We start from the raw sequence: 25,388 nt of genomic DNA on the forward strand, positions 1-25,388 counted from the left end.
GAAGGAGTTTATGAGTTGTAGGAGATCTTTGGTAGAATTTTTGGGGTCACTTATGTAAACTATCATATCATCAGCAAATAGTGAGAGGCTTATTTCTTTTCTGATTTGTATCCCTTTGATCTTCTTTTGTTGTCTTATTGCTCTAGCTAAACCTCAAGTATTATATTGAATAGGTATGGAAAGAGTAGACAACCTTGTCTTGTTCCTGATTTCAGTGGGATTGCTTTGAATTTTTCTCCATTTAGTTTGATGTTGGCTGTTGATTTGTATATTGCCTTTATTATACTTAAGCATGTTCCTGGTATCTGTGCTCTCTCCAAGACTTTCATCATGAAGGGGTGTTGTATTTTATTGAATACTTTTTCAGCATTTAATGAGTTGATCATGTAAGTTTTTTTCTAGTTTGTTTATATGGTGAATTACATTGACAGATTTTCATATGTTGAACCATCCCTGCATCTCTGAGATGAAGCCTACTTGGTCATGGTGTATGATTTTTCTGATGTGTTCTTGGATTAGGTTTGACAGTATTTTATCAAGCATTTTTGCATCAATGTTTATGAGTGAGATTGGTCTCTAATTCTCTATCTTAGTAATGTTTTCATGTGGTTTGGTTATCAGGGTAATTATAGCTTCGTAAAAAGAGTTTGGCAATGTTTCTTCTGTTTCTATTGTGTGGAACAATTTGAGGAGTATTGATATTAGTTATTCTCTGACAATCTTATAGAATTCTGTGCTGAAATCATCTGGTCCCAGGCATTTTTTGGTTGGGAGTTTTTTTTAATGGATGCTTCTATTTCTTTAGTAGTTATAGTTCTATTTAGTTTGCTTATATGGTCTTGATTTAATTTTGGTAAGTGATATTTATCCAGAAAATTGTCCTGAAGTACAGGTTTTTGATGTATGATAATTCTCTAAATTTCCTTCTTGTCTGTTGTTATGTCCCCTTTATTGTTTCTGGTTTTGTTAATTTGAACATTCTCTGCCTTTTGGTTAGTTTGGATAAAGACTTGTTTATTTTGCTGATTTTCACAAAAAACTATTTGTCTCATTGATTCTTTTTATTGCTTTCCTTGTTTCTCTTTTGTTGATTTCAGCTCTCAATTTAATTATTTCCAGCCATCTAGTACTCCTGAGTCAGTTTAATTCATTTTGTTCTAGAGATTTCAGGTGTTCTGTTAAATCACTAGTATAGGATTTTCCCAGATTCTTTATGCTGGCATTTAGAGCTATGAACTTTTCTCTTATCACTGCTTTCATTGTGTCCCATAAATTTGGGTATGTTGTGTGGTTATTTTCATTGAATTTTAGGAAGTCTTTAATTTCTTTCTTATTTCTTCCTTGACTCATTGATGATTCAGGTGAGCATAGTTTAATTTCCCTGTTTTTGTGGACTTTCTGAAATTATGATAACTGCTGAATTCTAATTTTATGTCATGGTGATCTGATAAGATACATGGGGTTATTCCAATTTTTTTGTATTTGTTGAGGTTTGCTTTGTTACCTAGTATGTGGTCAGTTTTTGAGAAGGTTCCATAAAGTGCTGAGAAAAGGTATATTCTTTTATATTTGGATGGAATGTTCTATAGATGTCTGTTAAGTCCATTTGAGCCATAGCATAAGTTAGTTCACTTATTTCTCTGTTAATTTTCTGTTTGGCAGTCCTGTCCAGTGGTGAGAGTGGGGTGTTGATGTCTCCCACAATTAGTGTGTGGGGTTTAATGTGTCATTTAAGCTTTAGTAGTGTTTCTTTTGCATATGAGGGTTACCTTGTATTTGGGGCACAGATGTTCAGTATTGAGATTTCCTCTTGATGGATAATTCCTGTGACAAATAGGAAATGTCCTTCTTTGTCTCTTTTGATTGATTTTACTTTGAAGTCTATTTTGTTAGATATTAAGACATCTATGCCAGCTTGTTTCTTAGGTACATTTTATTGGAAATTTTTTTCCCAGTCTTTTACTCCAAGGTGATGTCTGTCTTTGAGGTTGAGGTGTGTTCCTTGTACTCAGCAAAAGGATGGACTCTGTTCTCATATCCAGTGTGTTAACCTGTGTCTTTTTATAGGTTAATTGAGTCCTTTTAGATTAAGAAATATTAATGACCAGAGATTGCTAGTTCCTGTTATTTTAGTTTGTGATGTTATTGCGTGTTTTTTTCCTTTCTTTGTGATTTGCTGCTGTGAGATCATCTATTGTCTGTGTGTTTGTGGGTGCAGCTAACTTCCTGGATTGGAGTTTTCCTTCTAGTACTTTGTGTAGGGCTAGGTTTGTGGCTAGGTATTTGTTTGTTAAATCTAGTTTTGTCCTTGAATTTTGTTTTCTCCATCTATGGTACCTGAAAAGTTTTGCTGATATAGTAGTCTGGGCTGGCATCCATGTTCTCTTAATGACTGCATATGCTTGAACTAGGACTTTCTGGCTTTTAATGTTTCCATTGAGAAGCCAGGTATAATTCTGATAGGTCTGCCTTTATATGTTACTTGACCTTTTTCCTTTGCAGCTCTTAATATTCTTCTTTATCCAGTACATTTAGTGTTTTGATTATTATGTGACAAGAGAATTTTTTTGCTACAGTCTGTTTGGTGTTCTTAAAGCTTCTTATATCTTCATATGCATATCTTTCTTTAGGTTGGAATGTTTTCTTCTATGATTTTGTTGAATATATTTTTGAACTTTTGAGTTGGGCTTTTTCTCCTTTTTCTATATCTATTATTCTTAGATTTGATCTTTTCATGGTATCCCATATTTCCTGGACATTTTGTGTTAAACTTTTGTTAGATTTAATGTTTTCTTTGACTGATGGATGAGTCTATTTCCTCTATCTTATCTTCAATGCTTGAGATTCTCTCTTCCATCTCTTGTATTCTGCTGTTGATGCTTGCATTTGATCATTTTCCCGTATTTTCCATTTCCAGAATTCTCTCGGTTTGTGTTTTCTTCATTGTCTTTATTTTGGTTTTCATGTTTTGAGTCATTTCTTTCACCTGTTTGATTGCTTTTTCTTGATTTTCCTTAAGGAATTTTCTGATTTTTTCCAATTATTTTGTTTGTCTTTTCTTCCTTTTCTTTGAGAGAATTTTTCATTTTCTCTTTAAAGATATCAAACATTCTCCTAAAGTTATTTTTTTTCTGCTTCATCTATACTGCTTATATCTATATAAGTTATAACTTATATCTATATAAGTTTTGCTGTTGTAAAGTCACTAGTTTTTGGTAGTGTGTTGTTCTTTGTGGTGCTGAGTGTATTCTTACCATGTCTACCCATCTTTTTCTGATTGGTGTAGCTGGGGCTGTGTCTCTGGTGATCAATCTTCCAGGTGCTAGTGAATCCAAGGCTCAGATGGTTGCTCCTCATGGTGGAGTTGGGGCCACAGTTTTAGGCACACCAGAAGTCCTTCGGTGTTCCTGAAGGTTGCTTGGTGCTCCCGAAGGTTGCTCTGCAATCATGGATGTCATTTGGGCCTGCTTCCACAGAGGTCACTGGCTTGGCTCTGGTCCCGCAGAGGTTGCTGGCTCAGGTCTGCTCCAGTGGAGGTCACTGGCTCAGGTCTGCTCCCTTGGAGGTTGCTGGCTCACCTAAACTGTATTTCTTAACAGAAGCCATTGTCAAAAGTTTGACATTTACTACAGCAACACTGAGTCAATGTTCTCAGAAGTAATGATGAATGTGAGACACAATTTTAAATTTTTACATTTGGTTTTGTTAAACAGTATTTTATGGGAAGAACTGCAGCCAATTGCTGTTGTTTTAACCAAGTTCACCTGAAGAAAGCCTGACCTCCCACACTGCTATTGAATAGCTGGACTATTTGTGAGATCATTACCAGTATATTTTGTCTGCTGTACAGGCTGGGAGAAATCTCATTATCAGCAGCATGGTTTTCACGATGTATTCATTAGCTTTCTTCACATGGATGTCTACTTTACATTTTAAAGTCAACATGAGCTGCATTAGAACTCACAGTGGTCCCTTCAGTCAAGGCCCCAACATCCACCTGATTTCAGTTCCAGGGTTTAAGGGTTTCTTTTTTATTTCTCTGTTCCCCATCTCATTATGTCATATCTGACAATGTATCCTGTAGCCTCTATGTACAGTGTAAATTATAAAATTATGAATTTGATTGTTCCTCCAACTGGTCTTGTTCCTTCTTGTTCTAGGACAACTGTAATAACCTCCTAACTGAATTCCCTACTTCTCTTATCTTTCTGATAACCATTTTCTATATGGAGGCCATTCTGGGCTTTTTAGATTTCAACAGACCATTTAGCTCTCTATTCATTGACCTTCACTGATTTTTTTTTTTTTAACAATCCTTACTTGGCACACAGAACTGCACAGGTCTCATTTTTGTCTTTTCCTCCAAACAAACTTCTTACCACTCTCTTCTCCGGTCAGTTCTCATCAGCACCTATGAACTCCTTCTCTGCTTTGAAATTGCCAATCTCATATCTGCACTCAAACGCTTACACATGTGAACAGTCTTCAGCCACATACCAGCTGAGAGCTTCCTTTCCTAAATTATTTCTTAACTATCACATTGTTGCATTATTCATAGATTTACTTTACTAAGGAAACTAAGCTTGGTTGGCCAGCTGAAAATGATGGGGGACAGGCACAATCAATGGAAATGATATAGATGCATAAAAATTTCATAAAGAAACATTATTTTGTCCAATGGTAAAACTGTAAAGTCACTGCGGGGCACACAACTCACTGGTAACACATGCTCTTAGCATGCTCAGGACCTGGGTTTCATCCTTAATATGTGATATTACTATATTAATCCTTAATATATTCATAAGTGAGAATAAATACAACTTAAAAAATTTAGCTACTAACATGCTGCCAGTTTTGTTGTTCTACAGTTGTTGCTTACTTAAAATTTCTATTACAAACTGTTGTGGTTGATCTTGGATGTTGACTAGCACAGAAATAACCCAAAAGGGTCTCAGGCACCTTGGGAGGCAATTTCTTCAACAAGTTAATTGAAGTGGGACTATTGACCCTAATGTGGACATTAGCTTCCAGTGGCAGCCCAGATAAATGTGATAGAAGAAGAGAGTTTTGTGTCCTGCCCGGTCACTCCACTCTTGCAAGCACATTTCTAATCTGCTGCAGCTGGGACTTTTCTTTGCTAATGTCAGAACCCAGCTGCTTTCGATTTCTACTGTGGACTATATACAGGCCAGCCTTGTGTAACAATTTCCTCTGAGATTAAAACATGTCCACCTTGAAGGGAAATGTCTTAGGAGAGGATTACACAGGGAGGTGAAATAACAGGATGTTCTAAGGGGAGCTGAAATAGACAGGAAGTAGACAGCTCTAATAGCTTCAGGATGTTCCTGAAACTGATCAGATTCGCTAGGCCCCTCCTTTCCTGAGGGTATTCAAATAGTGAAGACTTCCCAGTGGAGACTCTTAGACAAGTCCAGCTGCCTGGAAGATGGAGAGACAAAGACTAGCTGAGCTGCCTGGAAGAGGCTCAGACCAATTGAATCACCCAAGAAGGACACTCTGCATCCCGTTGAGCTGCCTGAAGGGTGTGCGGTGTGCTCCAAGTTCCTAGCTTTTGTGAGCTGTCACTCACGCTGGGGTAAGCTTTGGTGGTGCAGCTGTCTTTGGGTCTTTCTGCTTCTGTAACTGACCTCTCACCCCCAGCCCTGTAAGGAAACCAATACAACTCATTCATTCACTAAATTGGATTTTGGTGGCATCTTTCATGGTTCCCCATCTGAGGTGAGTAGATTCCGTGTTTCACCTCCCCAGGAAAAGTCAGTAATACCACGTTATTTCTCAGTAATTCTCTAGACCTTCAGTGACAGAGTGAGACCACCTAAATGTGCTCAGTCTTATAGACTGAGCATCAACTGTTCTCAGCCTCTCCTGTGTGTGTCAGCCATGGTTGGACTATCCAGACTGCATTGTGTAAGGCAATCTAATAAATCTCCCTTTACTCTACAGTCACTCTCTCAGCTGTTTTTCTGAAGAATTTTGACTAATATACAAAGGTATCAAGTTTTATTTTAGCAAGCTAGTGGGATGATGAGAGCATTTGGGAGGTCGAGGTACAAGAAAATAAGACTGCAGTGAGAATCTGTTTACTCCAAGCTGGAGACTTGCAATACCAAGGCTTCTAGAGGTAGAGGGGTGCCAACAAGCAACAAAGAGGGGTAGCTGTTGAGAATGCTGACTTTGGGCTCAGGTGTCTGGGTTCAGATGTATACATTACCCTGATCTGCATGAGACAATGAGAACAATTATTCAATGACTGTACTTGTTTCACGGAGGCTCTGTAGGGATGAAGTCAGTTGGTATGGAGGTTATAGAGTGCCGTGTGATTCACAGAATCTGCTTCTAATGTGGAGCACAGAACCTTCCATAGAGAGATGTAAAATTGATGCTGAATGTTTTAGCATTTCTAGAATACTCACTGTCAGGAAGGATTCACCTCCCAGTCACTCTAGAGCACTGCAAAGAGACAAGGAAATTTGTGTAGTGCTCTTTGGAACCACAGAAGTGACTGTGGGAAAAAGAGAGGCAGCTTCAGAAAAGAGAGGTGAGAGGACCCGAGAATTAAACTATGCTGAAGTCTTCAGCTACTTAGGGATTCAGCTACAAAAGCTCTGTTTTAAATTTGGTCAGAGTGGTCAAATTCTAGACAATATGAGCACTTAAAAAGAATGGCGGTAAACGCATTCCTCACAGTCCTGACTTCCTTGCTCATGATCTCCCTCCTTTTGCTCCTCATCGGGACCTTGGGATCTCAGTCCGGTGCTCCTATGTGGGGCTCTGTCATTTTCTCCATCCAATGCCAGGTGAAGGTTCTATGGTGATATGCAAGATATTCATGAGTATGGCAATAGGATCTGTACATTTCTGGCATCCTCTCCTCAGCTGCCCAAGGACCTAGCTGGGAGCGTCTTCCTGGACACCTGGGAACCCCTCTAGAGTCCACCAAGTCCAGTTGGAATGGGACTGATGGAACAGGGGACCGAGCCGGACTCTCTGAATGTGGCTGACGGTGGAGGAGGACTGAGAAACCAAGGACAACGGCAATGAACATGAACTCTACAGCATGGACGGGCTCACTGTGAACCTTGTCAGTTTGGTTGCTCACCTACCTGGACTTAGGGGGAGCTGGGAGGACCTTGGACTTAACATAGTGAAGGGAACCCTGATGGCTCTTTGTCTTGGAGAGGGGTGGAGTGGGGGTATGGGTGGAAGGGAGGGGAGGGAAGGGGGAGGAGATGGAAATCTTTAATAAAAAAAATGAGGAAAAAAAAAAAAGAATGACGGTCAGATATTCCCATGGAATTTCCTCAGAACAGTCTCAGGGGAATTTGATGGGGAGGAGGTTAGGAAGAGGGTAGAAGAAGAGAGGATAGCAAAGGCAAAAGGGGAGTGACAGAGACGAGGTCTACTACACATGGATAGCACCTTAAGAAAGGAAGAGTTATGGAAAAGCTGTTTTGTAAGCTCTCATTCCAATAACTGATTCTAGCGAAGGCCAGCGGTTTATGTTCAATCACTGTGTAAAATGTGTGAGTGTAGAAGGAACAGTGGTGAGCATTAGTTTAATCTTTGGAAGCAGAAAATTAAGCCACACGTTACTTCCAACCACAAAGGACGAGGTCTAGTTGTCACTATCTTAATGTAATGAAGAGTAAGACAGCCTGACAATATAGGAAGAATTGAAAAGTGGGCAACTTCTGTGACCAATCGTCAAATTGCATATATAGATCACACTCAAATCATTTGTCCTACAGGTAACATGAAGACTGAAAATTCCAGAACATGGTCAGTTGCACAGGGAGCCACAGAGTTGGCCTGGCCTAGCTGCTTTGAGAGGCAAATGTCATAGGTTTTTCAGGTTAGAGTCCATGGCTCCTGGGGCACACAATGTGCCTTCCAGTTCCTGAGAGACTAATGGCCTCCCTCAGGCAGTGATGCGTTCAGGCCACTTTGTGTTTCTCTGTGTGTTTCCTTAGTGGTCAAGCAAGCACAACAGGACAGTTGGTCTTAGACATTAATTTTGTGTCCCCTGTAAGACTTGGAAATGTCACTCTATCCTGGCAACTACAACTGTATTGATCCTGGCAATTGTTTCTGGAAAAGGCATAAAAATTCTGATTGCACTCAATAAAATTGTCATAGCCTCGGTTGTGCTGTGGCCCCTCCAACCAGCCATATCAGGCGACCTTGACCTGGTAAGTAAGTACAGGCACTTAAACAACTGTACAAATATATTGCCCGAAATTTGAAAATAACACAATGTGTCAATGTGGTGTGTGGGGGACTGAGTAGATGGGGAGATTAAAAGAACAAAATAATCAAAGCGCATGAAATTTTAAAAAGACCTTGAAATGAAAAATATTAGAAATAACGAGAAAAGTTGAAAGAATATTTATGGTATTTGCTGTTTTTTAATGTGAAAGTATGCTTTTTTTTTTCTGTAAGCCCAGTGAAAACGCAGGTGTATAGTGTCATGGTGTCAGAGTATCTGTGAATCCCTTTTCAAAGGCCCAGAAAATATGGCTAATGTATTCATGACTGTGTGTGTGTGTGGGGGGGGGGGGAGACAAAGCATGCCTTTTTCAAGAACTAAAAATCAGTAGCCAGAAGAGGCGAACAGGTGGGAAATCCTGTTCCATTCTTTCAAACTCCGTATTTTTTGAAAACTTCCTAAATTAAAGCAGACCTTTGAGGAAAACGAAAGTGGAGCAGTTTCTTACCTGTTGCATTCTGTGCCCCTGCCAGCCTTGCTCTGATCAAGCCATGTCTCTCTTTGAGGCGAAGAATCCGCACTTTTGGAAACTGAGACATGTATTTATCCAAATCAGCTTTTAGGTAGTCTATAGCAGAGTAAGAACAAGCACAGAATACTTTAATTGACTAGGTTTACCAGTGGTGTCTTTGCAATGTCAGATTCAAAGCTATGAAGTCATTTTTTTGAGACTGGATTTCACTATATAGCTCAGGCTGAGTTTGAACTCCTGATTCTCCTGCCTCTGCCCCCCAGGTACTAGGATTTTAGGTATATGCCACCACATCTGACTTTTCCAGAACATATTTACAGCTCATTTTCCAATAATTTTGTGGATATGAATTTCTTTGTTTTGAGACTAGTTTTCTCTGTGTATCCCTGGTTGTCCAGGAACTCACTGTATATAGTAGGCTGGCCTTGAACACAGAGATTTACCTGCCTCTGCCTTCTGAGTACTGGGACTAAAGGTGTGTGTGTCACCACCACAAACTGGATGTGTATAGTTTTCTTAAAAAGGATCCTGAAACTGTACCAGATTCAGGGTCCACAAAACACTCATCAAAAAGAGACCTCATCAAAGGTCTCATTTTGCTTGGTAGCCTGCTGCTATTTCTCTGTATGTTATTTAAGATCACTTACTAACATTTTCAATTCTCTTCTGGCATCTTATTGCTGCTTGAGTTCACTGTGATTATTGTAGCAACAACAGACCCATAGAAAGCACACATATCATTTTAGTTACAGATCAAGGCTCAGCTGGTTCTTTGAAATCGCCATCCATTTGTTGTTCTTGCTAGTTCAAAAAAAATGGGTAAAAATTTGGGAATTCCCATTGTGGCATCACTGGGCCTGTGGGACTTCCTATATACAGAGATAATTTGGTAATGTAAAGAACAAAATTCTTCAATGTAGAAAATGAAAACATAATGGGACCCTAAAAACTGTGGAGACTTCTGCATCCAGACTGCACTAGAACCATTATCTTTCTGATCCTTTGAAAATGTGTCTTCTCCATGCTTAACTTTCATGGGATCTTCCTTGTTCTTTAGAAGAAGTCAGGGAACCTCCATTTCTTTGCTTTCCATAGAGTTTAACTTTGGCTACTGACAGTACAAAAATAAATCTATTAACAGAGTGGACTTGGCTCATTACAGTCCGTGAAATATGACTTATTCATCGTCTTCTGGACTCAAGTGACCAACTCAGGGAATGGCAGCACTAAAATCACCCCTACAGAGCAGAGGACTCACAATGGGAATGGGTAAGACACTCCCTGGATGACCAGTGATATAATCTTAAAGATGAGTTTGTGGTGTATATGAGTGTGTCTTGAGTACCGCCTGCATGCAGTGCCTATTGAGGCCAGAAGAGGGTGGTAGCTCTCCTGAAACTGCATTTACAGTTTTGTGTTGCTTTGTCAGTGCTGGGAATTGAAGCAGGATCCCCTGGAAGAGCAGCTGGTACTCTTACTTGCTAAGCCATGTCTCCAGCCTCAGTTAGTAATATGTGATCAGTACTTAGATTGGTTTTTGTGGCTCCCCATGAATATTTGGCATTTACACATACTTAAGCTTCATCCAATTGCCCTCTGAACCCCAACTACTGTTGCCCTCCTTCCTTCAAGCTTCAACTTCTCAGGGGGAATCCAAGGCAGGCTTTACCTTTGGTGCTGAAGTCATCCACCAGCAGAATCTCCTTGATGAGGTGTGGAGGAGAGCGATTGAGGACACTGTGCACGGACCTCAGGAGAGCGGACCACACCTCATCTACAAAGCACATGATGATGCTGGTGGTGGGGAGGTCGTTGTGAACCAGCTGCTCTGCACACCTGGGCCAGGGAATAAGCACAGCTGAAGACATATGCCGCTGAGATCACAAAGGGTCCTAAATCATCTCTGTATGTGTGCGCGCACACACGCATGCATCTATCGCCACCAGCTTATATACACATATACCAGGACCATTTTATATGCCTCAGCAGTAGCGTTTGTTGAACTGACTAACAATGACAGACTTGAGCTCTTCTTTGGTGGTGTAGACTGCACTGAAGAGGATAGGGGCTTTGTAGGTTAGATTCTACTTTAATCCTACCACCAAGATACTAACCTCAAAAATAACCTATGTATTCTTTCTGTGCCTCAATTTTTCCCATCTGCCAAACAAAGTGATGGTCCTCTAAGAGAGCCTAATGAACAGTATAGAAACCACCTACCATAGTTCCTGGCACAGGCATTCACTGAACGGTCGCTGTTGCTACCATTATTAAATTATATACCAGAAGAGAGCATTCTGAGTTATTTAGTGTTACTAAGTAGTTTAGGACTGCCTGTATAAATAGCCATCTGCCAAATGCCAAAAGAGATATCCTTCACCCCACTCAGCATATGAATGTATTTATGGTACAATGTACATTTGCCAAATAATCACACTCTTTCCCACTTCTCTATTTGGAAGCTCCTTGCTGTGACAACTGCAGAGTAGCCATACTTCAAGTCGTTTTGCTGGCACAGAAATGAGAGCCAGGCTAAGAGGGAGCAGGTGCTCGGTGGGTTCCACCTGGCCATGGTTTCCTGCAGGTTCTGCAGCATGAGCAAAATGCCTCGCTATGGCATTTTGTGGGTCTGGCCTGTGTCACTGTTCCAGGGCAACTCCTAGCAGGACCTTCCAAATTATATTTGCCATTCTACTAACATGCCTCCTCTTGGTAACATAATAATCAGCAATGAAGGTCAATAAATACTTAAGTGCTCTGACTTATTTCAGTGTAAGATTCAGACCTCTTTCCCCCTTTAACCGATGAATGGCTGAAGTCACGGACAGACTGGCTCTTGATTATGTTAGTAAGTTCCAGATCTGGGATGGCAACTCCACTTCACCCAAGCTCTAGAAGTAACCATGGAAGTTTAAATCCCCAGAGTATAAATAGCTAGCAGTCAATGCAGCATGTGTGAGAACCAGAGCTTCTGCTAAGTATCATGGCTCAGTTTTGTTTATTTAATGAATAAGACACAGATAAAAGCAAATGCTATAGTCAAACAAACAACATTTGCTCGTTTTTTTGTTCATGGTTGCCAAAGTACCATTGTGAACACAATTTAATGCAACACCATGGCAATTGCTTGAGATGCAGTTGTGTAATGTATTATCACATACTTCTTTAAATGGTGCAAAATGAAGCATGAGATAATCAATGACTCACGCAGCATAATTTACCTAGTTATACCATACATGGGAATGTAAAATGATGTAATTTTCATTTCATTGGCCTACAATGATCTTCTGCACTAAAAGAGTATGGATCGGGAATCAAATAAACATATGGTCACATATCACTTATCTCTAATTACTGGCTTGGAGAAATTGCATAACTTCTTTGAACTTTAACTTGCTAACTACAAAGCAGGGATTAAAAACTTTTCTTACTTAAATATATATCTGACACAGGGCTTTCTCAGAAGAAATACAAGCAAACCCACCATGGTCTGTAATTTCAGTCTTCTCCCAAGGCAATTGGTTAGTATAATAACCAAAAGGCCTTGGGAAAACATACATCCAACCTTCAGCCCCAGAAAACAGACCCAGAAAGTTTGCACAGAAACTGAGAAACTTTGTCATAAACAAAATAAGAGATACAGGGATGGCTCACAAATCACGGATCCGTCAGAGGGGGAAGGCAGGTTCTTACATAAAGCTAATTCAGTACCCTCATAATATGTGATTAAACTTAAGAAAACATTAGAAGGCTGAAACGAACATGTACTATATTTTCAGGTGCTATGAAGTCAAAATAACACATTTCAATCAGTCATCTTCGTACAATTCGAACGCTAATGTAAAATAACAGCCTGCCTAAATTAATCTTATTCTGCACAAAGGAAACCTGCATTGGAATTTCTATAAAGTATCAGCATTTCTGACTACATTTAAGGATTATATTAATTACCCGTGGTTGCTGTAACACCTACGATTTCTGCTCCACAGCTTCTCCTAATTTTCCTAGCCTCTCTCAATATTTTGCCTCAAGTGGGAAAGAAACTACCAGGCCAACCCTTCAAAGCTGTGCTTGCTGCTCTCCTTAGCAAATGTCCAAGTTCATCACCTCCAACTTCTGCTCATTTCTATGTGACAGAGGACACAGTTTAGCCAAGCTCCCTACCGCTATGTAACACACATTACGTCTCTGCAGTTACCCATAACCCCCTGCTCAGTCCCTGCAAGTCATCAGGAGGAACACTTCCAGTGCCTGTATTTTGAGCAATATCATGGCATCATGTTCCCAGAAGTGATGGAAATGTCCTCTGCAGAGTGCCTCGCTTTGTTCTGAACCTCGCCAGCCTTCTTAGCATCCATGTTGTTTCTATTGACCATTTCAGGACAAACATCCCAGATATTTTCTATAATAGTTGCCCAAATTCTGCCAGTCTCTGCCCTCTGTTTTCCAATGAAAAGTCTGGCCACACAACATTCAACTTTTCGTTATGTAGGGAACTGTTGCAGACTGTGGGAACTGAGAAGTAAATACACCCCTGAAGAACCATTGCTTTTGGTCCATGCCAAGGACTTAAGAAGCTAAAGCAGGAAAGAGCTTTTATTTGGGATCCTAAGTATGGGATTCCCCTACCCTCCAACTCAAAGCTAGGTTTACTTATAAGTAAGAGAAATGTTGAATTAGCCATTTACTCCCTTAATTTTCTTTCTTTCCTTTTAAAAATCACGTTTGGATCTTCTTTAAAGTTTATAATTTTTACAGAAACTCATTAGAATATTAATTGTAATACTTCGCCATGAATTAAATATTGATACTCAAATTTAGGAAAGACAAAGGAAAAAGAAAGACAACAATTACAGGTTTGCCAGTACTGATAAAAAAAAAATGTAGTTGACTGTATAACCACCAACAGTTGAAGGAGAACTTTGGAAAAAAATGATAAATTCTGGATTTTATTTTCTAAGGTAGTTTATATCTCTCAGGTCAGGTTTCAGTTCTCAGAAAGTGTGGCGGTCAGCAGGAACGCTCGGAGTGATGGTGCAGTGGGTCAGTAGGAGGGGATGGGTGGGGCTGGAGTGCAGTGATTAGTTCAAGCCGGATGCCGTGCAGATGGCTCTGTATGAACAGACAGCCCTATGTAGATGGCTGTGTAAGCAATCTGTAAAATGGAAGCAGGAAGCAGCTATGAGGGAGGGGGTGAATTTGCCAGCCTCTTTCTCTCCCTTCCCTGAGAGATGAAACCATATTTATAACATGCGAGGGATGGTACAGGGAGAATTAAGAGCTGGCCAAAAATACCAATGATTGTCAAAATTTTCAGTGGGGTAGGCTTTCCTTACATTGGTTAACCTTAAGTGCAGTTGAAGCAACTGACATGTGTAGTCTCTTTAAGTCATTCAATATTTTCCTGCTCTCCTGAGATTGTATACTCTTCTGAGTTTTACCCCCGCCTTTCAGGCTCTTTTTCCTTCAGTTTCTTTCTTAGCCCCTACCTCAGTTCTTTATAACCAGGAAGAGCTGAGTGTGTGTCTTTGTCTCATCAATGAATCTCCAACCCCACGACCTTGTGGACAGTTTTGTTGGTTCATTTGGGTCTTAGCTTTCTGCGCCGCCTGCACAGAGCTTCCTCCAGCCACTCTGTCACAATCCAGTTGTTCTGCTATTCCGTTAGAGCTAGCTGCATTTCCTCCACATCATCCATTTGTCAATTTTATTTCCTTCTCTTCTACATCCCAGAATTCTTGAATGTATGTCAAATCTGCTTTCTTCCCCTAGAACCACAAGCTTCTAGGTCTGTTGCATATAATACATATTTGATAAATCATATTGAATGGAAGAATGAGAGGGCAGAGATGGAGTAGAGCTTAAATTTAAAGCTTGGAAAGCAAGAGAGAAGATATTTTCCTTTGAGATGGGGGAGGAAAGGTAATAATATACAGGTACCTTCATGTACAGGGATGAAAATCTATATTTTTGTTGGGCAGTTTTTAATCATCATATGGGATCTGTATATTCTAAATTGTTTTTGAAAAAAATATTTATTGATTGATATGCATGGCTATTTGCCTGTAAGTATGTCTGTATACCATGTACATGGAATTCTTTTGGAAGCCAGAAGAGGGGGATGGTTCTTCTGGGATCAGAGTTGCAGGGGGTCATGAGCTGCCACATGAATGCTGAGACTGAATTAATCTTGGTCCTCTGGAATATCAGGCATCTCTCCAGCCCCATGGACCTATAGGTATTTTGTGTAATAGTCATGTAGAATAAATGTATAAATTCTTTACCTGAAAAAAAAGGTACATTCCTGGAAATATCTTACATTTAAGTTAGACTTTTGTTGTAATCCTGTCTTCTGTGACGGAACAGAAATCAGAGTTTCCAGTGAGAAAACAAGAACAGGTAGCTTGCTTTACTTGATTGGTGTGAGAAAATTCAGAATGTTCAAAGGATAAATCTTTCTTAGATAAACACTCAGAAGACTTTTTTTGGGCTTAAAACTGGGCATGGCTGGAATCATAGACAACAGTGTTGATTGGGTGACCCAGTGTTAGGTCGTACACTTTTAGGCACCTGATCTTCTGCATCAGTACACAGGTTAAACACGTGCCAAGTATCTACCAAGCCAGCTTTCTTGTTGCCTATTTGCAGGCACAGTGGGCCAGGGTAGACAGTTTTCAGTACTAGTAACATCTGTCCCTGATACAAGTAGCCACAGACACCCAGTTTCATGGAGATTCCATAGGTTGCAAAACCACTTCAAACTCTTCTCCCCTGACCCAAGTAAAATGAATTATCTTTGTTTCTGATTTGTCAGAGTCTTTCTGCTACTTTTGCAGGCAAGGGAATAGCCACAGAAATCCAACTTATATGCATGGTATTTGGGTTTGTGGGATTTTTCTGAGACTAAGAATTGATGATTTTATTATAAGTAGCTTATTACACAAACTAAGTGTTTAGAATCTACAAGTCCTGGTCTCTGCTTGAAATTACTCAAATTCATTGTCTTACAGGGTGTGGGATCTAGGTTTGGATTAGTGAGGCAATCCAAAGACTAGAGATTATGGGGACCTCAAATGTGACGACTTTCATCACCCTGAAAGAGCTAATTTAAGATTGTGGGAGGGGAAAGGCTAGAAGGACAATGAAGAGATAAGTTTTAGTCCCCTGTGGTAGCACCTGGTGACATAAGTATCAGCATGCCACCTAATCTTCAGAACCTCAGATCATTCATATTTAGGGTGAAGATTATGATGCTTGCATCACAAAAAATTATGCAGGTTTTATGAGACAATGGATATAAAAATCCTGGGCAGGCATCACTCAGAAAAGCCTGTGTGAGGACTTGGAAGAGCTTTCTAAGACTTACAGTTTCTTTCTGACTCGAAGCTCTGCCCTGCCCCAACTATTCTTTAATCTGAATCTGCCAAGTGCCCATTCATTTATCAAGAGACTCCAAAAGTTGATGGCTCACCTTCTCAGCTTCTATGTGCTCAGTCCTTGGCCACCGACTTGATTTGAATGGAGCCTATCAAATCTGGACTGTTTCAAATCAGAACACTGAGGGAACGATAACATTCTCTCATTTCTATGAATTTTTCATTTTATTCCAGCGGAGGCAAAAACCGCATCATGTGGGTCAAATCTCAGTCTTTATGGGTTTGAACAGAAGGTCGGAGGAATGTGTTTCAACTTCCATTTGCAATTCAACTACAGCCTCCATGGGAGCCTTGAGCGGCCTTCACTCCCCACCCTCTGCTATCTTCCGGAACATCAGGAGACTAGAGCAGCCAGCTGCAGTGTGCTGTCTGGAATTATATTCTTTCCTCAGACCTTAAAATTATTTGAGTCTCTTTGCCTCTTGCTGATAAGAGGGTATACTGATATGAGGATTTTACTTTTGTGTTTTGTTCTTTTTTTTTTAGGGCAAATGATCCTTGACATTTAGTTCAAATCACCTGACTGAGCGCTAGCAGGGCAACTCTTCTGCTTCCCTCTAAAGCCTTTAGCCAGGCGCTGCTGCAGTCATAGAGGCAAGAATGTGTCATCACAGGGAATGGACTCAGGCTTAGAAATACACCCTACCAGCACCAACGCTTGCCACTTAACAATAGTCTATTTTGAGCAGGCAGCTGGCAGGGTGAAATTGGGTTAGAGGCCGGAGTTAAAATGGCGGAGTTCTAGGATGGAAATAGTACTGGGTGAGGGCAGGGCACCTGAGGGCCATGTTTCTTCCCTGCCCTACTGTGTGTGACCTCGGGCAAGGTACTCCTCTCCTCACACTTGATCTGTGGCATAAGTATTCATCTTCAGCTCTTTACCCATTCTTGTTATCTCGTGAGATTCCCTATGCAATGCTCATCTGCCTTCTTACCTCTGACCTATGCGTGAGGAAGAAAAAGGTCTTAATTTCTCCAAAAGTCATTTGAATATAAAGAATCAGAAGGAGGTTATGGAACCTATAGAAAAAGCACTCATATTAGAAGTTGGCAGTTCCCATGAATCCCAAATCTGTTAGTGGGTTTGCTTTTCTCGCCAGCAAAGCATGCAAGGCAGGTTCTTATCCTTTGTGCTGCTAGGTGCCTAGTATAAAATGCAAATGAATGTGTAACATATACACATATATGAATCCATCACTGTCTGGAATATAATATAATAAGAATGTCTTGTGAGCAAGGGATAGATTGCTCTTCACAAAGAACCTTGACTGACCCAGGAGGCCTAGGCATGTCATTGTGAAGTAGACTAGCTGGAGTCAGAGAAACCAAGACTGGTGAAGGGCAGTTATTGCCCAGTGAGGGCAGATCAGAAAACCTAGCATTGGTATCCAACCCATTGCTTCTGAGCTGTGAGCCCTTGTGTGTGTGTGTGTGTGTGTGTGTGTGTGTGTGTGTTTCTTCATTTGTTCATAAGGAGACACAATTCTTTTATCAGTCTGTAATGGCTTTGCAGTGGTCAAATGGGATAACAGACATAAAGGATAAAAGGTACCAGCTGCTTTGGCCTGGTGTGCTGGCTCTTGGCAACCAGAAGAAAATATGGTATGCAACGAAGTCAATGGCCACTGCCTGATTTACCTGCCACAGTGCCAACCTCCAGCTTCTCTATAGGTAACACTGGGATGATGGAAACCATATCAGCCTTAAAAATTTGTTCTTAGGATAAATAAGAATCCCAGTGGCAAGAACGTTGCAAATGTTCAGTTCTCTGACTCAAGTCTTGCACATGGTGCACAGCCCATTTAAAAGGCAAGCTCATATAAAGGTACTTGGGTTTGGCATCTTAAAGATGATTTTCCAGGGAAGTCTAAATAGCTCTTTTTAGTTTTGAAAAAGTAAAATAAAGCAGCTAAACATTACTATTGTTTCTTAAGTTTTCTTACTCTTGGTTGGGGGAAGGGAGGAGAGTCCTTCCTCTCTTCGGAAAGTTCTGTTGAAGCAGGTCAGCCAGAGAACCCAACAGGAAATTATGTTCTGGGACAGAAGGACCCAGGGAAATATTACATGAAGAATTTGATAAAATGAGGCTAATGATTGAATATGGGTTATATGTCTGAGACAATTGTGAATAGGTTCAAAGTTCTGTACTTGCTAATTATGATCTCTCAAGTGTATTTCTAGGTCATGGACAACATTTAGGAGGATGGAACCTGATCTGTATTAGCTTCCTAAGGTTTGTGCCAGTTAGGACCCATATGGTAGCTTTCTTTGCTTCGAATTAATGACAGGATTGTGTTTCTATTTTCCCCCGCTGGCTGTCTTCCTCTTTCTAGTTAGAGGTGAATGACAGAGAGGGGCTCCTGAAGGCTTTGGGATTATTTCTTGGCCATATTTAACCATTGATATGTTATATGGTCTAGCTTCTGCCTCTTAAACATTTTCCACTTATTTTCTTTTACATATGACTTTTGTAAATTTTGAAACACAGCCCTGAGCCCTCTTCTATAGACGTGTCTGCTTACCAATGCTCACGCTTGCTTGCACTGATACACACACTACTGAAGAAGCAGCAGCGAGTGCTTTCTCCCATTGGTGTATAATCAGGAAAGACATCATGCCTTTTAGGTGATGATATTCCTTGCCACTGATGGGCTCTTCCCTGGCTGGGAAATCTCACCTCTGCTCCAGTCTATTGTAGGTGATGTTCTCCAGTCACTATTACCCACAAAATCACTCCCCACTACACCAATTCCAATATTTATCTCATAGGAAAATAAAAGTTTGAATTTGATTTAGCTTTAATTTTATTTAACTAACTTTCTCTTTTCTCTCAGCCTGATAAACGTCAAGCAGCTTGAGACTTTGGGAGGATGTATGATCAACTATTGCCTGTCCTGCCTTCCTCCTCCAGTAACCCATTAGGTCTGGCATTCCTGATCTTCCTACAGTCAACATTAGGATTCCAAAATCTTTTCCCTCAGTAATGTTGGCAGGTTTGTATGAAATGCCCAGTGTTATCTTTTGATTTTTATGAGTGCCAATAGAAAACCCTTCTTTTCTGGGTAGGAAGGAACCAAAGTATTGTTTAACAGTCCTCCTGGCTCTGAGCTAAGACAGTAAAGATGGGTTTCAATGACTTCATGGGATCATTGGACAGAATTCTCTAGTAACAGCCAGCATTAAGCTAGGAGCTGAGCACTGTTATGATACAGCAAACATAGATGAGTGCATCATGACCAGGAATTTTCAAGACCTGTATTATGTGAATGAGTGTTTTATCTGCATATATGTATTGCAACATGTGTGTACTTGGTGCCCCTGTAGGTCAGAAGAGGACACCATTCCCCAGGGCTTGAGTTATGGATGATTGTTAGATAGCGTATGGATGCCAAGTTTTCAACCTGGGTCTTCCATAAGAACAAAAAGTGCTCTTAACTGCTGAGTCATCTTTCCAGCCCCAACTCTTATTGCATTTTGATAACTAAATGTTGGCAGCAAAAATTCTTTGAAGTATTTTTTTTTCTCCAAGTCCAAATTCAGGAAGTGCCCTTTTAAGTAACTTCATTTTTGGAGTTCCATATTAACCATAGCTTTCGGCCTAAAAAAAGCCTTTCCCAAACAGAATTAACCTATTGTAGATGGAGATGACTTTGGTTCAGCAACATCTAAGTGTGTATGTGTATGTGTGTGGTGGGGGCTGTGTGTGGTATGTGTATATGTGAAGTGTATATGTATGTTCATTAGTGCTGATGCAAACACACTTCAAGAACTAAGGAGGACTGCAATGATTAGGTTGACTTTGCTTTTTGGGTTGTTTCGCTTTGCTTTACTTTTAAAAGAACATGACAGTTTAAAGGGACTATCAAAAGAACATTTGATTTCAGGTATATTTGATAAGTAAGTATTCTAGGTGAAAATGAAATTCTATTTTATTTCTTGAAAGGAAAAAAAAAAACCTAAACAAAAGCAATTCCCTCACTTGACAGTCAAAACATTAAAATTAAAACTAAAGGAATAAAAAATGAGCTAATGAATAAACATGAATTAATTGATAGCTCAGCATAAAGCAGGATATAGTTACCTTAAGCCAAATGATAACACGCTTCATATATTCAACATGAAAAATCAGGAAGCAGCTATGAATTTGTAAGGTGATTAATACGCTACCCTTGAATTAATGCCTCCCATTCATTTATTGTTTCACGATAGCATTAATTCTCAAACCCCATTTCAGAGAAACAGACTTTTACAGTCAGCATTGTGCAAACCTTTGTCTTTGGAATGCTCAGCTCTGTGCTATACCCTAGGGGAGAAGCAAGTAAAGCTGAGAACAGTTTCTCCAGAAGCTTGGAACTTAAGGAAGAAGGCAAAAAGGTGCTCTTGTTGTTGAGGAACCAAAGTGCTTCAGCAAAGTGAAGGCTGCATTCCCAATGCTATTGGAATTTTGTGGTCACAGCTATGTCATGGCCCAGGTCTAGTATGCTGCACTAGAATGTAGAATAATGCTGGATTAGCATGTGAGGCCATGGAAGCAGAGAGCTGAGGGAGACTGGGAAGAGATCAGCTATTAAAACCAACAGGGGATAGTCGGGAGCAGAATGTATAAAAGACATAATTGTGTGAGCTAGCCAGCTGGCTCGACCGGTAATGCTCATGCTCAGTAGGCATGAGGATAAGAGTTTAGATCTGCAGAATCCACCAGTCAGTGGCTGCCTATAATCTCAGAACCGAGGAAGCAGAAATGGGATTTCTGGGGGAAGCTGACTAGACTAGCTGGGTCAGTGAGTTGTGGGTTCTGCAAAAGAACCCAACTCAGTAAATGAAGAAGAGAGCAATTAAAGACACCCAACATCAACTTTAAGCCTACACACACATACACACACACACATATACACACATACACGTTCACACTCATGTAAAAATGCATACACACACACACACACATACACATCATTTCACATCACCTACAATTTTTTTAAGTGTCATGAGACTGGCTTCCCCTATGCTGAGGGCCCACCTTGGGAGACACGGCCTGTGTCCCAGACTAGGTATCTACTGCGAGGCAGAGAAACATAGATAGCCCTGAGAACACAGCCCAAGCAAGGCTGGTTGCAGAGAGGTGTCCTTTGTTTTTGGATAAGACCTCTAGATTGTGAAGCATCTTAGACATGTCTCTGTGGGGTTTGGAAAAAGCTGGAAGAGTTGGTTTGGAAAAGAGACTCCGATTTTAAAGCTAAGGTAGGAGAAGTTGTCCTGGCAACCCTGCCTGTCTCTTCATTGTCATGTCAGCCTGTCCTAGCATAGCAGTTAATTTAGCCTTCACTTATTAACTAGGAACTAGTCATTATTTGCACTGAGAGTAATGAAACCAAATGAACATTGCAAACCCGTCCTTTTAATCCCTCTTCAGTCTATAGTCAACAGAAGTTATGATATGGCACTGACTGTGTTAATTGATCTATAATAGCAGTTTTGTTTCCAAATGTAAACATCAGGGAGCTATTCCTAAAGTTCTGAAATCCGAAGGTTACAGTGGTCTGCATTTCAGCGAATTAACAATGCCTTGTTCTTATACCACTCTCCCCACATACACATGCAAATCTGCATATATAGTCTTACTATATTTTATAATAATTCCCTGAAATGTATTGCCTTAAATATTATTATAGACATGAGCAAGACGTTTCAAATACATTATGATGAAAGTTGAAGATAAATAATATCAAAGTTTTGAAAAAAGAAGCCACAACAAAAAAATAAAATCCCTTGCTCCAAGTCTTGCCTACCCAAAAAGCCCCATGTATTTCTCATTTGTATTTTCTCATTTGTTCTTCCAGACATTCATGTGAATGCATTATGTATACTCAGAGTTGGAATAAAAGAAGAGGAAACTTATTTATCCTTCTTTCAGGAAGAGTAGCACAAAAGGACGAGAAATCCTTTGGGTGGTCTCACAAGTAGGCTTCCTGATAGCTGGCTGGTCTATGTCAGATTGTGGTGGCAGGCAAAGCATCAGCCAGGCAGCTTGCCCAGAGGCACACCTATATTTAGCCAAGGTGGTTTGTGTGGCAAGAGGGAGGGGATTTGGCCCTGCGCTCTCTGACTCATCTCAAGCACACGTGTCAGTTTCAGGAACAGCTGGACAAGCTCCCGCAGAAGACAGAGTCTGATTGTAGCTTTCCTGAGCTTCAGGACTCTACTTCCCCTAACTAAATTATCAATGAACAAGCTCCGGGAGCCATGGAACCTTCCATAAATCAGCCGGGTGATAAACTTAATGCTTGCCGTTGGCCTCACACACTGTTTCTTTCTCCTACTTGGAGGTGGAGCCCATACTCTGTGCCCTGCCTGATTCTACCCCGGGGCTGGTAGAAACACCAGCTGAGCACATTTAAACAACGCTGCCTTCAAAGAGACTTTATTTTCCTCTACTCCTTACGCAACGTTGTAGCTAGCCTGCAATACTGTGACACGCAGGATTTCAGGTTATAGCTGGGGAAACATAATTTTTAGAATCCCTTTTTGGAAGATAATGCACAACAGACAGATGGGGGAATTGTGAATGTGAATTTCTCTTAAGACCTAGGTCAATGATTAGAGACAACTGAAGTTCCGAGGACCTTGGCTTTGTCCTCTGGGACTATTACTGTGTTCTTTGGGATGCATCACTGAGTTGAGGAATGTGAGTCTCATCTAGACAGGTCAGCGGGACCCGGCCAATAGTGATGTGTCATTAGCTAAGAGTCTGAACTGTTTTCTTCGGGACTGAACTCACATTGAAGACGCTACTTTTGATACCTAGGGCAAAGGTTTATCTGTGTCTGCCTTCTCTTTCTGATAACCCTGTCCAAAAGCTTGCCCCGACTTCCTATGTTCAAAAGAGGCATTTCCCAAAGAAGCCAAAGAAAACCTTTGTTTATGTACCACACAAGCTCAGAGTCCTAATCTTGCCAATTTGTGATTCCAGCTTCCAGGCTGGCTTGCTTAGGGAACTGAAAATTAAGTTGCAATCAGAGCTATATTATTAATTAATAGGCGATAAACATATGGCTACAAGAAGCCTCACTTATAATTGCACCAAAGACAGTCACAGCCTGCATTTTAATCATGTCTATGATTGGATACACCTCCTGATGATGGAGCTAAGGAGTGTAATTGTTTAATCACAAGGGTCCATTGGGAACCTTTAGAAGGGCAGTACTATGGGCAAGTGATACTTTTTTTTTTTTAAATTTTGAGATATGGTTTTTCTGTAGTATGTAGAATCTGTCCTGGAACTCGCTCTGTAGATCAGGCTGGCCTCCAACTCACAGAGATCCACCTCTCCTCTCTCCCAAATTCTGGGATTAAAGGTGTGCACCACCACTGCCTGGCAAATTAAATTTCAGAAAACTTCTCTATACAGAAGAGCCCAATACTGGGTTCAAGAAAAGAGACTAGAAATGGGTCTTACCCTGCAGGCCTTGTGTCTTCAATGGCTCTGTCCACTGGAATCAGGTCACTAAGGTAGACATTGAAGTTTCCTTCTTCCCATCTTCGTTCTGCCTCTTTCTTCTTTCCAGGTGGAACAACCACAGGGCGCCCAAACTGACCTGGAGCATTGGGGTCCCTTGGAGAAAGGGTCACGTCTATTCTCAGCACACGGTGCCTTCCAGGGTTTTCAGGGGTATTTGTGTGGCTTTGCTGGTACAGCCCAGTCTGGGCTTTGGCAGTCCAGTTTCTTCTTCCTGGATGGAGTCCCCCTGCTAAGGACAGCTTGGCTTGAGACACTGCTCTCTGTGGAGCTAGCAGAGAGGAAGATGTCTCGCTTTGATTCCTGGGGATGTGTTTCTCTTGGCTTCCACCCAGTAATTTAGGGACGATAGTTTGGGTTTTCGAATCGGGCACCTCTTTGGTATCTGTCCTTGGGTCCTCCTCTTTGGTTATAACCACGACCTGGCTTTCTGAGATATTAAGTTTCTTCCCTGGTGCCACTTTGGCACCAACATCTTCTGGCAAGCCTCCCAACTGTGTCTCATTCATAGATTGCTTCTTTAAACGACCTGTATTAGCAATAAACTTAAAAAGAGGTAACACTTTATGGACTTTGTGTTTTAGTTCTTTGCCCTTAGCTTCAGTTTGCTTTATGGCTATGGCTTCCCCAGATTTCAGCATTGGTGAGTTGGCCAAGTGTGTCTTCGATTTTGTTACTGTCTGTGACTGCTGCTTTGAGCTGTCAGTCCTGACCCTGATGGTCACATTCAGGGTCCTTTCAGATGTTTGCTTTGATGCATGCCTGCTGAGAGTGTGATTCTCTGGGGCCTCTTGTTTTGTAGTGAAGGCTTCTGTGTGTACTGATATATTGGTCAGTGGCGTTCCTCTTGATGCCACGGATGGGGTCCTCTGTGATGAAACTGTTGTTTGCTTGGGAGTCATGTGCTGGGAGGAGGCTTTAGGTTTACTGTCTCTCCCATCTGTCTTCTGCATGGTAAGAGGCTCAGGGAGGGTTCGCAGATGTGCAGCGTGCCACAAATGTACAGCTTTTTCCCTTCCCAAGGGGATCTGCATTTTCCCTCTCCTCTGGACCTGGTCCATATGCTCGTCAACCTCGAGTAGTGCGTGGTCCTCTGCCTTTCTAAAGTTCTCCTTTCCCCAAACTCCATTCCGGGGCAGCCTCATTTCTGGAATGTTGTTGTAAAGGATCTTCGTTTGATCTGGCTGGCCTCTGATCCCTGTCTGCTCTCTCCTCCTGATGTCTTCTCTAAGTATTCCAGTGCTGATCTCACTGAATGAGAGGCGGAGAGCTGCCATGTCAAAGAGTAGCCAGATGACAGAAGCTACAAATATAAATGCCAAGACTCGCCCACTTCCTCGGAAAAACTTTCGGATCTTGTTCATTGTACAAAGGCGTGCTCTGCAGCGTGCCCTCCCTCTGAGTCTGCTTACCTGGAGTGGAGAGAGAATTCAGAAAGCAGCAGTAGCAGCAGCAGCAGCAGAAGCAGCAGCAGCCAGTCCTCCCCTCCTGAACCTAGCAGGAAACAGACGTCCAAGGGGGAAAAGCTCAGCTCCTACTGACTGCCTGTCACTCTCTGCCTGCGTGGCATTTCACTGCAAAGCATCGATGCCTGCTCACTAGCCCTGGCTAAACCCTAGTAAACACTGGCCCCAGGTGACTCCCCGAGCAGTCAACTGCAGCCACAGGATAGTTCACTGT

At 41.2% G+C, this 25,388-nt stretch overlaps 1 protein-coding gene across 1 annotated transcript in view; it reads right to left on the reverse strand.

The window, feature by feature from the left end:
• The window catches only part of Galnt5 (polypeptide N-acetylgalactosaminyltransferase 5), a 43,216-nt gene extending 18,144 nt beyond the window's left edge, over positions 1-25,072 (reverse strand). The window contains exons 1-3 of the mRNA XM_038338037.1: positions 23,649-25,072; positions 10,429-10,595; positions 8,736-8,855 (exon numbers count right to left, since the gene is read on the reverse strand). Of these exons, the coding sequence (XP_038193965.1) occupies positions 8,736-8,855; positions 10,429-10,595; positions 23,649-25,072 (1,711 nt within the window). The remainder of the gene's footprint in view (positions 1-8,735; positions 8,856-10,428; positions 10,596-23,648) is intronic.
• Between the last annotated feature and the right edge of the window lie 316 nt (positions 25,073-25,388).

Source organism: Arvicola amphibius, chromosome 7 (assembly GCF_903992535.2).
Source record: "Arvicola amphibius chromosome 7, mArvAmp1.2, whole genome shotgun sequence".
Taxonomy (NCBI): domain Eukaryota; kingdom Metazoa; phylum Chordata; class Mammalia; order Rodentia; family Cricetidae; genus Arvicola; species Arvicola amphibius.